The sequence below is a fragment of the Eumetopias jubatus genome, unplaced genomic scaffold (assembly GCF_037043125.1).
Source record: "Eumetopias jubatus isolate StellerSeaLion01/CBP00866 unplaced genomic scaffold, mEumJub1_p1.0 scaffold_4, whole genome shotgun sequence".
Classification (NCBI taxonomy): Eukaryota; Metazoa; Chordata; class Mammalia; order Carnivora; family Otariidae; genus Eumetopias; species Eumetopias jubatus.
In genome coordinates, this window is record NW_028274810.1 from 90,259,723 (window position 1) to 90,276,320 (window position 16,598).

General features: G+C 51.5%; 1 protein-coding gene across 3 annotated transcripts in view; it reads right to left on the reverse strand.

Annotated features, from left to right (window-relative positions):
• Positions 1-16,598, reverse strand: part of EPHB2 (EPH receptor B2) — a 121,388-nt gene that overhangs the window by 9,405 nt on the left and 95,385 nt on the right. The window contains exons 5-8 of one of the 3 annotated variants that reach the window (XM_028090817.2): positions 15,146-15,270; positions 7,240-7,402; positions 5,081-5,189; positions 4,433-4,497 (exon numbers count right to left, since the gene is read on the reverse strand). In XM_028090817.2, coding sequence (XP_027946618.1) covers positions 4,433-4,497; positions 5,081-5,189; positions 7,240-7,402; positions 15,146-15,270 — 462 coding nt within the window. Of the gene's footprint in view, positions 1-4,432; positions 4,501-5,080; positions 5,190-7,239; positions 7,403-15,145; positions 15,271-16,598 lie in introns of all 3 variants that reach the window. The other 2 variants (XM_028090815.2, XM_088023032.1) reach the window with 2 other exon arrangements.

Here is a 16,598-nt window from a genome sequence, read left to right on the forward strand (position 1 = left end):
CATCTTGTATTAAGTCTCCCAGATACACATGCCCACAGCCTCCTGCCACCCCTTTCCAGAACACTGCTGCCTGTGAGGACTTGCTTTCCACTCTCTCCCTCAGGGGGATGGAGGCCACCTCTGTCTAGTTCATGCTAAATCCCAGACCCTGGCACACAGAGGGTGCTCACGAAATGCTTATTGAAAGAGTAATAGCATTACCTACTGGAATTTCCTCTTTTTCTCTTTCTGCCTGTTTGGGATCATGAATACCTTTGAGAATCTGACAGAAGCTATGAATCGGCTCCTTGGAAAATTATTCACCTGTGTGTCACACTCCCAGATTCGGCATATAATTTTGGAATGTTCACGGGCCTGTGAAGCTCTCGGGGTCTGTGAACCCCAAGTTACGAGCCCTTGCTCTAGAATGTTTTCTCTGGAGTACACATGTGAAGGTGGTATTCAGTAGATGCTTAATGAACACTTATTGAATGTATGGCTCTGAGCTGTCCCTGCTTCTATAACCCTCTGGTTTCATCTCATCATTAATAACACAATCCGCTCACAATTCAGTGTGGATTTGCCAGGTAGCGGGCCCTGGTCTAGGTACTTTACAGGTACCTATCCAATTAACCCTCCTGACAACCCTACCAGGTAAATGCTATTTTTAGCCTGAGCCTTATGAAATTGTTAGTAGTTGACTGTTTCTGACCTACAAAATGGGCAATTTCATTTGGCTCAACCTAATATTATCCCCATTGTTTGGATGAGGACATTGGAATGAGAAAGGTTAGATGACCTGCCTAAGGGGACATGGACAGAGCTGATAAGTGGCAGATGTGGGGTTTGAATCCAGGTCATGTGGCTGTGAGTCTACACTTTCAACTGCCAGGCTACTGTTTTCTTCTGGATGCTTCCCCATCCTGTATCCCGGAATGGAAGGGGAGCTCCTTGCGGCCGAGCCTTGCTCAAGGCCCGGCTCCCAGGACGGGTATTTGCTGCACTGAAGCTGGATGAGGATCTCTGGAATCAGAGTCTTCAGAAAATACTGGGCTGTTGTTTGGGTGACTTATGACTGTCAGGGCCGCGACCTGCTGTCCTGAACCCAAAGGGGAAATTCAGGATGAGGGAGGCAGGAGGAACCATACATTCAGAGACCTGGTTTGAATTCTGGATCTGCCAGTACTAATAATCATAAATAAGCTCCTTTATGAGTTTGAATTGAGGATCAACCACAGTACTGATACTGCTGTGTGCCCTTGGGCAAATTACTTAACCTCTCTGTGCTTCACTTTTTTCCATATCTACAATGGAGCTCATAAACAGCACCTACAAGGTGCTGGTCTAGGTACTTAACTGCAAGGATCAAATGAGAATCTTTTTAAAGGGCTTAGTATAGTAGTTGGCAAATAGAAAACACTGAATAATTGTTACCTGCTATAGAGAAGAGTTGGCTATTATTAAATATTATTAGGAAGCACTTTCATATCCATTAATTCATTTTTTTAAGATTTTTTTTCAAGATTTTATTTATTTATTTGAGAGAGAGAGAGAGAGAGAGAGCACAAGAGGGGGGAAGGTCAGAGGGAGAAGCAGACTCCCCGCTGAGCAGGGAGCCCAATGCGGGACTCGATCCTGGGACTCCAGGATCATGACCTGAGCCGAAGGCAGTCGCTTAACCAACTGAGCCACCCAGGCGCCCTCCATTAATTCATTTAATCCTCACAATTCTGTGAAAGAAGCATCATTCTGGCTACTTCCCATGTAAAGATGCCAAGGTTCAGAGAGGCTCGATGACTTCCCCGAGGTCGCAGAGCTGCCCAGCAGTGGAGCAGGGATGAGAAACCAGGTTGGTCCCTCTGGGCCACACCCAGGTACCATAGACCGTGGTCCTCACTCAGCACCTGCTGAACGACGGGACATGTGAGCCAGTGAGGGTGACTTCAAGCCAGCCACACACATCTCCAGGCCTCAGCTTCCTCCTCTGTCCTGGCCACACAGGGTTGCTGGTGGGTGTGGGACCACAGGGCTGGTAGTGCTTTGAAAAAACCAAGGCCCTTTCTTAGATGCAGGGAGTAGGAGCTTGAGCTTTAGAATGTGTTGATCCATGAACAAATCCTGGGCTCTGTTTTAAAAATAAATCCCTGCTGTCCCCTGTTTCCTTGTTAGTGACTCACATGTTCAATAGTGATGCTCCCACATGGCTCCAGGTGACAGAGCGTGTGAGCCCACCTTGTTCCAGCTTAGTCGGATGTGGACAGCACGGCTTGGTGAGGAGTGTGGACCTCAGCTCTGGCCCTGAGCTGCTGTGTGACCTCTCTGAGCCTCAGTTCCCTCGTACTCAATTATATTACAAGGATAATTATAAGGATAAAATGAACAAACGCACGTAAAGCATTAAAACAGTTCTGGGCACACAGAACACCCTCAGTACAGTTGGCTCCAACTATAACCATGATTTCATTACTTGGGGAATAGGAGGGGGCGATGTAATTTATGACTTTTACTTTTAATGTACGGGTGATTTTTAATTTCGGTGTAGTTAAATTGTTCTGCCTTTTTCTTGTGAGCCTTCCATTGCTTTTAGGTTTAGAATGTGAGTGAAATAGTTAGCTAAATTGTCTTCTGGAAATTTTAATGGTTTAATTATTTTTTACATTTATGTCTAAAATGATTTTTTAAGCTCAGGAACATTTACTTCAAATTGACTGTTAACCCAGAGGCTTGATATCTAGAACTCCTCGACTCTGTTCTTTCTTGCACACGCAACATCCAATCCTGCAGCAAATCGAGTACTTTCAGAACATGTCAGAATCCAGAATCTTCTCTGGATGATTCCAACAGCCACCTCACAGATCTCCCTGCTTCTGTCCTGCCTGGTGTCCTGCAGCCCCTTCACTCCATTCTCCACACAGCAGCCAGAGAAGTCCTATCAAAACTGTAACTCAGACTGTGTCAGTCTTTGGTTCAGAACCTTCTAGAGGTCCCCCATTCCACTCAGAATAAAAACCGAGGCCCCGCCATGGCTGACAAGGACCTGCAGGCTGGGGCCCCTCATACCTGCCCTTCCTGCCTCCCCACTCTGCTCCAGTCACACTAGCCTCCTGGCTGTTCCTGAAACCTGCCAGGCACACTCCAGCCTCAGGGCCTTTGCACTGGCTCTTCCTCCTGCCTGGGAGGCTCTTCCCTCAGGTCTGTCCATGCAGCTCACTCCCACAGCTCGTTCGTGTCTTTGCTCAACTAAAACACTCTCAGTGAGGCCACCCCCAACTGCCCTATCTGAATAGGCAGTTCTATTGACCTTGCAGTTCTCAGCCCATCACCCTGTTCTACTTTGCCTTTTGCCATAGCACTTTCATCTTCTAGCACGCCATGTGCTTTTCTCATTTACTACCTGTATTCCTTTTGTTCCCCCGCCCTCTCACCAGAATCTAAGTTCCTCAAGGGTGGGGATATGTGGTTTGCTTACTTGCGTATCCCCGGCTAGCTAAAGCAGGTGCCTGGCATACACAGCACGTCACAAAGACTGTGTGACACGTGAAGGGCTATGCCGATGGCCTCTCTTACCCAGCGGCATCTCAGAAGCCCCAGGGTACCCCACTGAGTACAGTTTGAGAAGCTACATCGGTCCCATCTGGAATTCCCTTTTGCCGAGAGAGTGGAAGAGAGGATGAAGGTTCTCCCTGCCCCCCTCCCCCCAGCCCGCCCCATGTTGGTTCTGCCAGGGTAAAATTGAGAGGAATCTATGCTCTGCTTTTGCCTCTGCCAGGCCCCTAGAGAGGGGCTGTCTGCTCTGGGTGTGCAGCGCCTGTGCCCCCAGTCCTGGCCTGGGATGGGATGGGGCCGTGGGGGAAGTGGAGGCACTGGGTGGGGGGCAGTGGCTACCAGAGGGGTCACCAAGGAGGAGCGACAGGGCCTGCCACCTCCCGGGCCGAAGCCTGGGGACCTCAGCATCTCATGCAACTCATGGATTTATTGTGTAAATAGGAATCTAGTGTCGGCTAAGTGCCGGGCAGCGTGCTGGTGTTCGGGGGCACAGGTGAGTGTCAGAGTCACTTTCACGTCTCTGGGTGCTCCCACCATAATGCTGGGGAGACAGGGACACGGCCATCACGATGCAGTCAGGTAAGGGGGCGCTGTGCAAGCACAGACGGGGCCCTAAAGCCAAGGTGGGGCAGGAGTCAGGGGAGGCTGCTCAGAGCGGTTTGTATACACTGCGGCTGAGGGAGAGGCAGAGTTACGTGGGTAAAGAGAAGGCGAACGATGCTCCAGGCAGAGAGGACAGCAGGTGCAGAGGCCAAGAGGGGACAGTGAGCTTGGCCTGTTCAGGGAACAGCTTGACGTTGAGTCTGGCTGCAGCAAGACGGGAGGCAGTGGAAGGAGGCTGGAGAGGTGGCCGGGGAACTGACAAGCAAAGGGCCCAGGGGTGCCGGCCCTGCTGGGGTATACATACTGTGGCCACTGGTGTAGTGCTGCAGCTTGTCCGTGTACTCCGAATCAGCACGCTCAAACCCCCGTCTTCTGGAACAAGAGCAAAGGGCTGGAGCCACCTGGAAGCCCCGGGGAGCTGGGAGCCACAGTGGGTGATAGGGAGAGGGAGGGCAGGCCCTCAAAACCACACCCCTGCCAGAGGGCTCCCTGCCTTCCCCTGGCCCAGCAGCCTCACCCTTCCTGGCCACTACCCTCCCCCCCATCCCTTCCCACCTCTCCCACCTCAAATCCAGGCCCACCATTGCCCCATCCCCTCTCCAGCCAAGCCCTTCTCAAAGCCATCTCTCATGGCCCCAGAAATCCCAGGGCTTCTGTCCATCTGACCTTATGGCCCTGTCTGATCTAAGGAAGAAGAGCATTCCTTCATGCTGAAGTATTAGTGTCTCTATGCGCCACCTCCATGAACAGTGGGCTTGTCAAGGCAACTCTAGCCCAAAGGGATGGACTGGAGCTAATGGTGGCCAAGTAAGTGGGAGAGTATCCAGGCCTGCCCAGGCCTCTCCCTGGCCCTGGGAATGATGGGACTATCTCTTCGGCTCACAGACACTGTTCAGGAATGGTTGAATAGATGGACAGTCAGGTCTGCACGGGGCTGGGGACACCCACCCACCTGTTGCACACAATGGCAATGACAACCACAGCAATGAGGAAGACTAGACCGGCCGCCGAGGAGCCGATGATGAGTGGCAGCTTCTCCTGGATGCTTGTCTGGTACTCGGCTGGGGGAGAAAGCATGTGCAGTGTTGTCAGCCTGGCTCTGGGGGTCCTGACGCCCCCCACCCTGCCAGGCCTCCTGGGATCCCCAGACTCTGTTCCTGCTTCTGGGAGAGCACCTGTCCCATGCCGAGATGGAGAACAAGCCAGGACACACTCACAGGTAACCTTGGACAAGTCCGCGGACTGTCCGACCCTTAGTTTCTCATCTATAAAATGGGCATAATACCTCAATGTTGGTATGAAAATCAATCATAGTAAGAAGCTGACATACAGAGAGGCAGCTGTAAGCACAGACTCGGAGGTCAGACTCCCTGGGTTTGAGCCCTGGCAGTGCCTTCCTGTCTGTGATCTCTGGTGAAGTGACTTGCCTCTCTGCAGCTTAGTTTCCTCATCTGTAAAGTGGGGAGAATAGTCCCTATCTCAGAGGCTGGTTGTATAAGCACTTAGAAGGACAGGTGGCAAGATAGTAACCACTCAGTAAATATGAACTATTATTGTTATTCAGTGTTTTATTTTTTTGGTCATTGTGCTAAGTATGTTATGTATCGTGTTTGGTTCTCAGAATCTTCCTGTGATGCAGTGCCCAAGATCACCCCATGTACAGATGAGGACACTGAGGTTTAGCGATGCCATGACTAGCCTGGGGTTACACAGTTAGAAAGTGGCCAAAGCCAGCATGTGAACCCAGATCTGTGTATGGGCTTAAATGAGATAATGCATAAAATGCACTCAGCGTTGGCCCGGCTCTTCGCAACCACTCAGCACATTTTCAATGCCATCAACACCATCATTGTTTTTAATTTTATTATTATTACTTCTCATTTGCTTCCACGACCAGACAAGAGCTTGTGGAAGTCGGGGACCGGGTAAGTTCTGGGTCCTTAGCACCAGCGCACATTTGCTGAGTTAATAAAGAAAGGATCTTGGGACAGTCCCCCACACTCCAGGTTAATGACATCCATCCAACATGCAAGAGGGCCTAGAGAGGTGAAAATGCTGGCCACAAGGAGGTGGGGCTTTACAGAGGGGGTGCCGTTAGCGTTCCAGCAGAGATGGTGGATTCATTAGGGAGGGTGTTTGTGATAAGACGAGAATTCATGGGTCTAGGAGCCTCTGAGATGTTCAGCTAGGCAAAGGCCAAGGCCCATGAGCAGTGGTTAAAGCAGATGCTAAGAGGGGACGCTGGAGTCTGGTCATAAGTCAAGCTACCCTGGAGCTGGGCTGCTTGGTGAAAGGGCCACTAGACTCACAGCAATGACAACTCTGCCCTTAACTACTATTCGGTGAGCACTAACTACGTGTGAGACCTAGTGCTAGGTTCTATATGTTTAGCCCCATCTTTACACCAGTTTGATAATGATGGTGATGCTAATGAGATAGTTGTCACCATCCTCATTTATAGATGAGAAAACTGAGACTCAGAGCTGCTCAGGGCCACACTGTTAGGGCTGAGTCAGCACTGTAATTTCCATCTGTCAGAGCCCGTGCTCTTAACTCTGCTGGTCCTCAGAGATTATTAGAGCAGGAAGGTACTTAGAGACCATGGGGTCCCGGACTGGGAGCCACGCAGCACGTGGGCTGCAGCTTCCCCTTCTCTTCCCAGGGCAGACATCACTAATCCATCCCAGCACTTCTTCCTGCTGAACTTCAGAATTATTCTCAATCCAACTGCAAGTCATTGGAATAGCGCACGGGTGAAACAGATGTGCTCTCAAAGACTGAATATGATGCTTTCATTTTGTAGATGAGAACAACTGGAGCCAGGGGAGGGAAGTGACTTGCTCAGACTGTCTCTGCAACTTAGGGCTGAGCTCCTGACAGTCCCGTGAGAGGAAGCTGCCTGGCTGACAGGATGGCAATGGGGGAGTCCACGTGCTGTCCAGCCATGGACACCAGTGGATGGCTTGTTTCCGGCCAGCAGGGAGGGTTGACATCCAGAAGAGGGGGCGCCTTTTCTAATTTGTACAAAGGCACTTTGAAGGAACGGGGACCTTTAAGTTTATTCTGTTTGTGGAGCCAATGGCCTCCTCTTGCCCTCTGGATGCTGCTCACCTTCTGTCATGGTCTGGAAGTACATCTTGCCGCTGTAGCGCCCGTAGCCCGCCACGGTGCGTGCCCGCACCTGGAAGACATAGATGGCGCCGGCTTTGAGGCCCTGCACAGTGACCGTGTTGGTGGGGCTTTTTAGGGCCGTGGCGTTGTACTCACTGAGCTCCTGCCGAGGAACAGAGAAGACCATTAGCAAGGTGGTCGCCCACAGTGGGCCCAGAGCCCACTCCTGCCACTTAGGGTGGGTTTGGCCACTAAGAGAAACATCTGTGGTTCCCAATTCTTCACTCCCTCCCTGTAACAGAATTACACACCCATACTTTTTGCATGTGACTTCCCACAAAAGAAGGCAGAGTATATTTCTCTGCCTTGTGGATGCCGAATTTATCCATGTGTCTTGCTTTGGTCCTTGGAACATTCTAGAGGACAGGATGCAAGTGGAGGCTTTACATGTGCTTGTTGAGTTGGCTTGGCCTCTTGTGCTCCTGCCTTAGGCCATGATGGGGCTGAACCTGGGTAACAGCTGGTTCCAGAATGAGAAACGTGTAGGGAAGATCTTGACGGAACTCCTAGGCTGAAACAGGGCCACCTCAGTTGACCCACAGACTCCAACCAATGAGCAAGAAAATAGGCACTTAGAAGCCATTGTATTTTGGGGACTGTTTATTTTGCAGCATCATCCTCAGTGATAGCTGATTAATGCACAGATGCTGAGTGGCCTAGACCCTGAGGTCTAGGCTGTGAATTCTTGGAGACAGCAGGAAGAGGGACTACCTTACCCACTTCTGCATCCTCCTCCCTGCCCCATGCCTTGATAGGTTATGTGGAAGGACCCCTGTTCAGCCACAGTACACTTGAATGAGGCAAGAATTAAGGCCCAGATGGGGAAAATGATGCTCAAGGTCATGTTTGAGCTTGTGGCTGCTTTGGCACTCAAAACCTCTAATGTCCAAGCTTGAGTACCCAGGACCTAATGTTCCCTCCTTTGAGAGCTGCAGAATGCCAATTCTGACCTGAGGACTGCCCAGGGTGACCCAAGGAGTACGGGACAAGACAAAGCTGAGCTGCTGCAGCGGCAACAGAGCTGTGGCTGAGTTGGATGCAGGCATCTGCCAGTTTATATGATGCTCGTGCAGACAGCGGTCAGCTACCCCCCCAAACCGTCCCCAAACACCCTCTTTGCACTAGGCCCTGGGGACTCTGAGGGACTCAGGCACGGGCGCTGGATTCAGAGAGCTCAGTTCAGAAACACAAATAGTGTGGAGACTTCAGCCCTTGGAGGAAGATCGAGAACGCCTCTGAGAAGCTGATGAAAGCTATGAACCTCTGTGCAGAAAAATGCACACCTGATTGTGCATGCCGGTCACGTGCATGTGTGGTGCATAGAGCCCTTGAAAACTCCCTCGAAACAAATTTGGTGAGTACAATGTCATTACGGGCATCATAGCCTAGAGGTTAAGATCACAAATTGGAGCCCGACTTCCTGGGTTCAAGTCCTGACTCTTCTACTTATTATCTTTGTGACCTTGGGCAAGTTTCTTAACCTCTCTTTGCCTCCTTTTCATCATCTGTAAAACGGGGATAATAATGGTCACAGCCACTTCAGAGGGTTGTTTAGAGGATAAATGCATTAATATGAATAAAGTGCTGAAACAGTGTGCTGTGGGCATGTGACCTCATCTGAGTGGGGCCATCAGGTGAAGTCAGGCAACGCTCTCTGCAGAGTGGAGTTATGCAATGGAATTTTGAAGAACAAACAGAAGTCACCCGGGTAAAAAAAGGGAGGGCATGTTTGGCAAGGAGCACCAGGTGTGAAGGCAAGGAGGTGAGAAAGAACTTGGGATATGGGGGGCTAGAGAAGGGGCTGACTTGTGGGTGCCTCCTTCCCACCCCCTCACACCTCCCAGGGAGCAGCAGTACATAGGAAGTCTCTTTTCTTGAGCCAGCTCATCTGCCTCCTCCACTAGGAAGCCTGCTTTACCTCTCAGCCAGATGTGCCTCCCTTCCTCTGAGCCCTGGAGCACTTGCCTGGATGCCATAGGAGGGGGTTTCTGCTATGTCCCCTCATCCTGGGCACAGGCCGATCGCACAACCTTGACCGTAAACTCCTGAGGGGAGTGGCTGTGTTTTATTCCCCTGTACTAAGCACAGAGACCTGCACACAGAGACCTGCCCCAATACCCGCAGGGTAAAGGCTGTACTCCTCCGCTTGGCTTTCCAGACCCTTCATGACTCACCCTTTGCCAGTCTTGCCTGCCACATCCCCAGTGTCCTCCAGGCTCTAGTTATACCCAAAGGCCTCCCCTCCCTTTCTTGGTAAGGCTGCCAGATTTAGCAAATAAAAATGCAGGATGCTCAGTTAAATCTGAATTTCAGATAAACAATGAATAATTTTTTTGTATAAGTTTTTCCCATGTAATATTTAAAACACAATTACACTAAAAAATTATTTAAAAAAATTTAAATGTAACTGGTGTCCTATATTTTATTTGGCAACCTTACCTTCCCCGGACACTCCGAGCCTTGGCAAGTGTTGTTTCCCCTATCTGAAATACCCTTTTCCCATCTGCCTGTTCATCAAGACTTAGTACAAGTACCACCTTTGCTGGGGAAACTTCTCAGACGTCCCAGAAAAAGTTTCAGGTCCATTGTCTCCTCTCCCACCTGTTGTTCTGATATGCATGTGTTTTCTCTAAGGACTATAGGCTTCCCGAAGGCAGAGACCTTGTCTCATTCAACTCCGGGACCGCAGACTCAGCACACAGTAGGTGCTCACTAACTACCGCCAGGAACAAATGAACGAACATTGTAGACTATTAAAACAAAAAACAAAATCTACGAACGCAGGTTGCAGTACCAAGACTGTCCTCTAGGTGCCGCCAGCCAACATGGAATCTGCTGGGGTTTGAAAAGGGGATGGAGTCGGCAGACTGCGTGGATGGGTGTCCACTTAGAGAGGGTGGAAGTTTTAAGTTCCTGATTATAGGATGGAGATGGGAGGTAACTGCCAGTGGCATAGGTGCCTCAGGAGAATGAGGAACGAACCTCGTGGATCGCTTTTCTAAAGCAGGGAACAGGACAGAGCGGGGGATTAGAAGTCATTTCAAATGCCGATTCTTCCCCTTACTTGCATTGTGACCTTGGGAAAGACCCTTCACTCCCCTGGGCTCCTGTTTTCTACTTCAGAAAAGGAACAATAAACGCCAACCTCTCAGGGTTGTTGTGGTCAAGTAGTGTCTGGCACAAAGGAACTGCTCTAGAGACATCAGTGCCCTTCTCTCCTCCCCCGTGGCTAAAGCACCTGTATCTGAATAAGGACTAAGCATTGATGGGTTAGGGAAAGAAATTTAGCATGAAATCCACTAGTCCTGGGGCACCTGGTGGCTCGGTCGATGAAGCGTCGGACTCTTGATTTCAACTCAGGTCAAGATCTCAGGTTTGTGAGATCGAGCCCCACATTGGGCTCTGCACTCAGCGTGGACTCTGCTAGAGATTCTCTCTCTTCCTCTCCCTCTGCCTCTCCACCCCCCTGCACTCACTCGTGCTCTCTAAATAAATAAATAAATAGATAAATAAAATCTTTTTTTTTTTTAGATAAATAAAATCTTAAAAAAAAAATCCACTAGTCCTTAGTTTGAATCCTTACCCAGAGACTACCGGCCAGTGAGCACTGGGGTGCATTTCTTAAGTCCTATGAGCCTCGGTCTTCTCATCTTTAAAGTGGGATAACATCACCATATGCCACACAGAGTGGGTGTGGAGATTCAATAGGGAAAAAATGGGTAAGGCTTTTAGCATAGTCTCCACATAAGGACTTAATAAATATTGGCTATCGCCCTCGTTGTCAACACCATGACAGGGTAAGCCTTCACCGATGTTCATGAAATGGATGAATGAATACAAAAGTGAGCGAGTGTCAGAACAAACCTCTCCTTGTCCATACTGGACAACCGTCCACACTGCTCCACGTACCCTGGACAACAACCAATGAAGCCTGGATTTTCATAGCTCATCCCCACTGCGCCCAGCCTTCTTTCCCCTCTGCTCTGCCAAGTAGAAATTTCTGTTGAATAAACACAAATCGATGAGGCCTACAGGGGCCCATCTGGCATAGGTGGCCCCACAAATGAATCTCCTCCTGGAGTGCTGGGGGAGCCAAAGGGAGAATGAACCTGCTCTGGGCAGCTACCAAGGGAGGCCACCTCCCCCAGGACGCTGGAGCCGATGGAAATAGCCAGCGTGGGTCTGGCCAACACCATTCGTCAGCGGCATCCAGAAGCCTTCCAGCAAAGTGGTTTTTAGCTCCGGGCTCCGGGCAGGCTGGGAAATCCCCAGTGGAGCGGGGGAAAGGCCAAACGGAGAGCCCGCTCCAAAAAGAGCCCTTTCTAAAGAAGGAAAGGAGGAGGGGGAAAGATGGTGGGGGCGGGGCCCACACAGGACCGCAGAGCTCGCTGCCTAACTTCCCTACCTGGGAAGATCTGCAGCCTTCATTAAAGAAATCAATGGCAGGCACCAAGAGGATTCCGAAGTGTTAGGGAAGAGCCGGCTGTGGACTTGTCAGAAATCCATCCCGCATTCTGGCTGTCCCTCCGTGATGGAAGCCTGAGAGGCTGGGGACCGAGACTGCTCCTACCCCCGGCACAGCCGTCTCCTCTGACACTTGCCATCAACCTGTTTTTCTTTCTATCCTTAGATCCGCCATCCTCCTAACTCCGTCCATCCATTTCCGTTTTATCTCTGCACACCCTCTTGTCTGTTCCTGGCTATACCTTTCCACCCCTGGCAAGCACCACATCTGTACCTCCATGGCACAAACCCACACTGGCCCCAGGGAAAGGCACCACCATCCATTGGGAGTTGTCCTTCACACTTCTCTGGTCCCCTGAGTTTCAAAACCCCGTCTGAATCTGTGGGCTTCTCACCATCTCTGCGGCCAGCCCCTACACCATGCCACTATCATTTCTCACTTGGTGTCCCGTGAGAGCCCTCTAAAGGGTCTGTGTCCCCAGGACCCCCTTCTAGTCTGTTCTCCACACAGTAAGCTATAGGGATCTTTAACATAATCTGAGTCAGATCATGTCATTCCAGAACCTTCCAACGGCTTCCCATAGTACTTTAAATTGAATCCAGACTCCAAAGGCGTGGAAGGCCCAGCACAACCCAGCCCTGTCTCCCTCTCCAACTCCTTCCCTACTAATCTTGCTTTTGTTCATATTGCTCCTCCACACTTGCCTTCTCCTGCCCCAGGGCCTTTGCATGTGCTGTTCCTGCTGTCTGGAATGACTGCTCTCAACCCTTGTCTGTCTGGTAAACTCCTAGCATCTTTCAAGGCTCAGCTCAAATGTCCCTGGAATGAAGATTTCCCCTCACTTATACCCAGATCATGGGTCCCTCCTTGGTGCCCCTAAGGACCTTTGCTGGCCCTTCTGTGACTGTGTCACAACTGGTCTCATGGCTGTTTATGTCTGGATCTGTCGCTTCCCCTGGACTGTGAAGGCCCTGAGGCCTCTGGGCATGTCTGGCTAATCACAGGATTCCCAGTACCGAGCCCAGGGCCCAGCCCAAAGTTGGTGACAATGAGTATTGAATGAACTGGTGTCCATCTCCCACTGGCAGATGCCAAGCTGCCGCTCACTGCACCCCGGGCCCTGGGAGGAGGGGCTGACAGTCGCACCGCCTCAGGCCTGTCCCTCTCTCGCCATTTGTACTTAAGCTCCTCCTTCAGAGCCTGGTCCTGTCCACCTTTAAACGGTCATCCCAGAAGCATCCCCGAGAGAAAACCGGAAGACAGGAGAGCCAGGTGAAGAGCAAGGGCATAGGCCCAAATCCGTGCTCCACCACTTAGCAGCTGGTGCTCTTGGACAAGTTGCACAACTTCTCCCTGCCTCAGTTTCCCCTCCCATCCAGTGGGGTGAATGGCACTGCTGTGAGGAGGAGCGACACATTGGAGGTGGCGTGCGCTCATGACACGTGAGCAGGTGGTGGCCGCGGCTGCTGCAGCTGGTGTCCTGCTGGTCCTGCCACGGCGTCGGAGGCCTGGGGGTGCCGGGCCGCAGCAGAAAGTAGGGCAGAGCGGCCTCCTGGTTCGCGCCTCCAGCAGCCTCCCCAGCCCCTCCTGTCTTGGTAGGAAATGGGTCGGAGGCAGGACCCGCGCCGGGATTCCTCATTTCCGCTCTAGTCTTCGGGGACAAACACTTTCGGTTTCGTTTAATCATAAAGCTTCTTAATTAGTTTTTTTCTTTTTTGAATTCTGAGTTGCTAAGCTGTCCCCGCCAGGGGGGGTGGAAGTGCTGGTTCCTGCAGGGCCCAGGGCTTCCTGGGCCTAGGAACAGCTGGTCTGGCTCAGGCTACAGGACGCCTGGCTCCTTCTAGGCCCTGCTTCCCTCACATCCTCCTCGGGACATCCAGCAGCACTTCCTGAGCACCTACTGTGTTCCAGGCTGGGGAAACAGCAGACGTTAAGGCAAGGTCTTAACAGGCCATGGGAAGGGATCCATTCAATTATTCCTTCAACCAATATTATCAAGTGTCTCTTTGATGCCGGGCCCAGGGTGCTGGGGAGAAGACAGTGAATGGGACAGATGTGGTCCCTGGCGTCTCGGAATGCGCTGCCTAGAGCAGGGGACGAGCAAGGACACCAGCAATCATAAACCAGCTGGGCGAGGCTGGACAGGAGTTTGCAGCCCCCTGAGACTCACCGGAGTTGGGCTGAGCCGGCAGTTAACAGCGTGGGAGGGTGGGGCTGGGCCTCAGGAGGCAGGGCTCCAGCCAGGGTGGCTGGAACTGCTTCTATCTCTCTTCCTCTCAGCTGTGGGGGAGAGCCTTCTTATCCATTTCCAGTTCCCAACCCTCAACCAAAGCGATTCCTATAGTCATTCACACCTTAGTCTGAATGCAATCCCCATGACACTTTTCCCAGGGGCCCTTGCAGCCTCTGTGGCTGTTTGGTGCCTCAGGACGCAGGGAAGAAAAGTCTCCAGTCACAAAGAGAGTTTCCTGGACCTCTGCTGTTGAGCAGCTCTATCCACCCCTGGCCCCCACCCGGAGCAGGCCCCACGTTCAAATGTAGACCTCACCTGGCCTCACAGGTGTAGCTCTTGCCCACCATGCAGCAGGCGGGGCAGACGGGAGGAAGGGAAAGCACCCTCCGCTAGGGCCGGGAGCCATGCCGGGCACTGTCCCTGTCCCTGTGCAGCCCCCAGCCAAGACAGCCAATCTCCTTTGGACTCGACACAGGAGGAAACTGAGGCTCAGAGAGATAAGATGCCTGCCCAAGGTCACACGGCCGGTTCTGGACGGAGCTGGGATCTGAACCTATGGCTTCTCACTCCTAGTCCAGTGTTCCTCTACAACACCAGTGGCTTCCAACCCCGGGCCCCTGGGTCCTAGAGGGCCCTGAGGGGGTAACAAGGGTCTGATTTTAAAAGCTCAAAGAGAAATAGCTCTCTCCCCATACAAATGGCATCCAGGCAAATGAAAACAAATGTTTTAGCTGGAATCAGAACAACACGGGGAGGGAGCTCTACTCTCACCCTGGAGAGCAGCTCTCTTGAGCAGTTTTAAATCTTGGCTTCAGAATGGGTGACGCTTTTCGGGAAACCAGTTCTTCAGAACCTCAGGCCCACTGAAGTCAAGAGGAAGGGTCTTGGTGAGGAAAGGGTCGTGACCACTGCCTTTTACTGAGATTGCTGGCCCGGTGCCCCAGCCCAGAAAAGCACAACTCAGAGAGGTCAAGACACCTGCCTGAGGTCCCACAGCTGGGGAGGACTGGAGTCAGAATTGAGCCTGGCAGCCTGACTTGGAGGCCAGTGCTCTCTCTGTGGCACCGGGGGGGTCCAGTCTCGCGGGATGGTAGAACCCCAGGCCCCAGGGAGGTGGGGGTGGGGAGTGTGCCCAGGAGCACAGGTACCTTCTCATAGTACTGCAGCTCATAGTCCAGGATGACACCGTTGGGCTGGTCAGGCTGGGACCACGACAGGGTGATGCTGTCCACAGTGCGGCTCACCTGGTGCATGATAGACACGGCTGAGGGAGCTGGAAGAGAGGTCAGAGGTCAGGGATCAGGGGCAGCAGGAGAGGGTGCAGCCTCTGGCCCCACTTTAGAGGTACCCAGACGGATAGAGTGGAGAATCAGAGAGGGGCAGGAATCTGGCTGAGGCCACACAGCCCGCCTAGGGCCTGACGGGGGGCAGAGGGACTTGTGGAGGACCGTGGGTGCTGCTCTCATGAACACCTGCAAATTTCAGACAGAGACAATGCTGGCCGTCCCCAGGGAGCTCAAGCCACACCAAGTGAGAGATAGATGCACTGGGCCCTTCTCTGGCCTGGCCCAAAACAGCTGGACGAAAGGTGTTCATTCTCTCTTGGAGCTTACAGCCTCCTGGACTGGGGAACTTACAGACCCAAGGCATGATGATGGGACTGTGGCACAGGGGAGCAGAGAGGGCGGGAGACTCCCCTGTTCCTTCCACGAATGTGCACCAAGTGCCTACTACGCACCAGGGATCTAGCACTGAATAAAAATGACCGCCAAAAATAAATTCATAAAAATAAATCCATAGCTCCTATGGAAAACAGTTTGGCAGTTCCTTCAAGAGTTAAACATAGAATTACCACATGACCCAGCATTTGCACTCCTAATTTTATATCCCCAACGACTGAAAACAGGTACTCAAACAAATACTTGTACATGAATGTTTATAGCAGCTCTATTCACAATAGCCAAAAGGTGGGAACAGCCAAGGTGTTCATCAATGGACGAATGGGTACACAAATTAGGGTGTACACATACCATAGAATCTTATTTAGCCATAAAAGTAAATCAAGTACTGACATGTGCTACAATGCACACGAACTTCAAAAACATGCAAAGTGAAAGACAGACACAGAGGTCATATATTTTAGGACTCCATTTGTATGAAATATTCAGAATAGGTAAATCCACAGACAGCAAGCAGTTGGTGGTTGCCAGAGCTGAGGGTAGGGAGGAATGGAGAATGTTCTGGGCTTAGATAGAAGCGGTGGTCATACAGCACTGTGAATGCATTAAATGCCACTGAATCGTACACATTAAAATGGTTAATCGTATAGGAATTCTACCTCAACAAAATCCCTCCCTCCCCCTCTCCCCCTGGTGCTGCTAGTTAAAGGAAGGGGACAGGAAGTCAGGGGCGGCCTGTATAGTGCTAGGAGGACTCTTAGACATAATTTAGTCCCATCCCTTCATTTTACTGATGTGGAAGCTGAGGTCCAGGGAGGGGATGTGAGCTGCCCAAGATTGCACGGTGAGTTCATGACACACAGCCTTTTTCTTGATTCCTTATTTCATATTTCACCCAGGCCTATGTTTCTGGCCTCCTTTT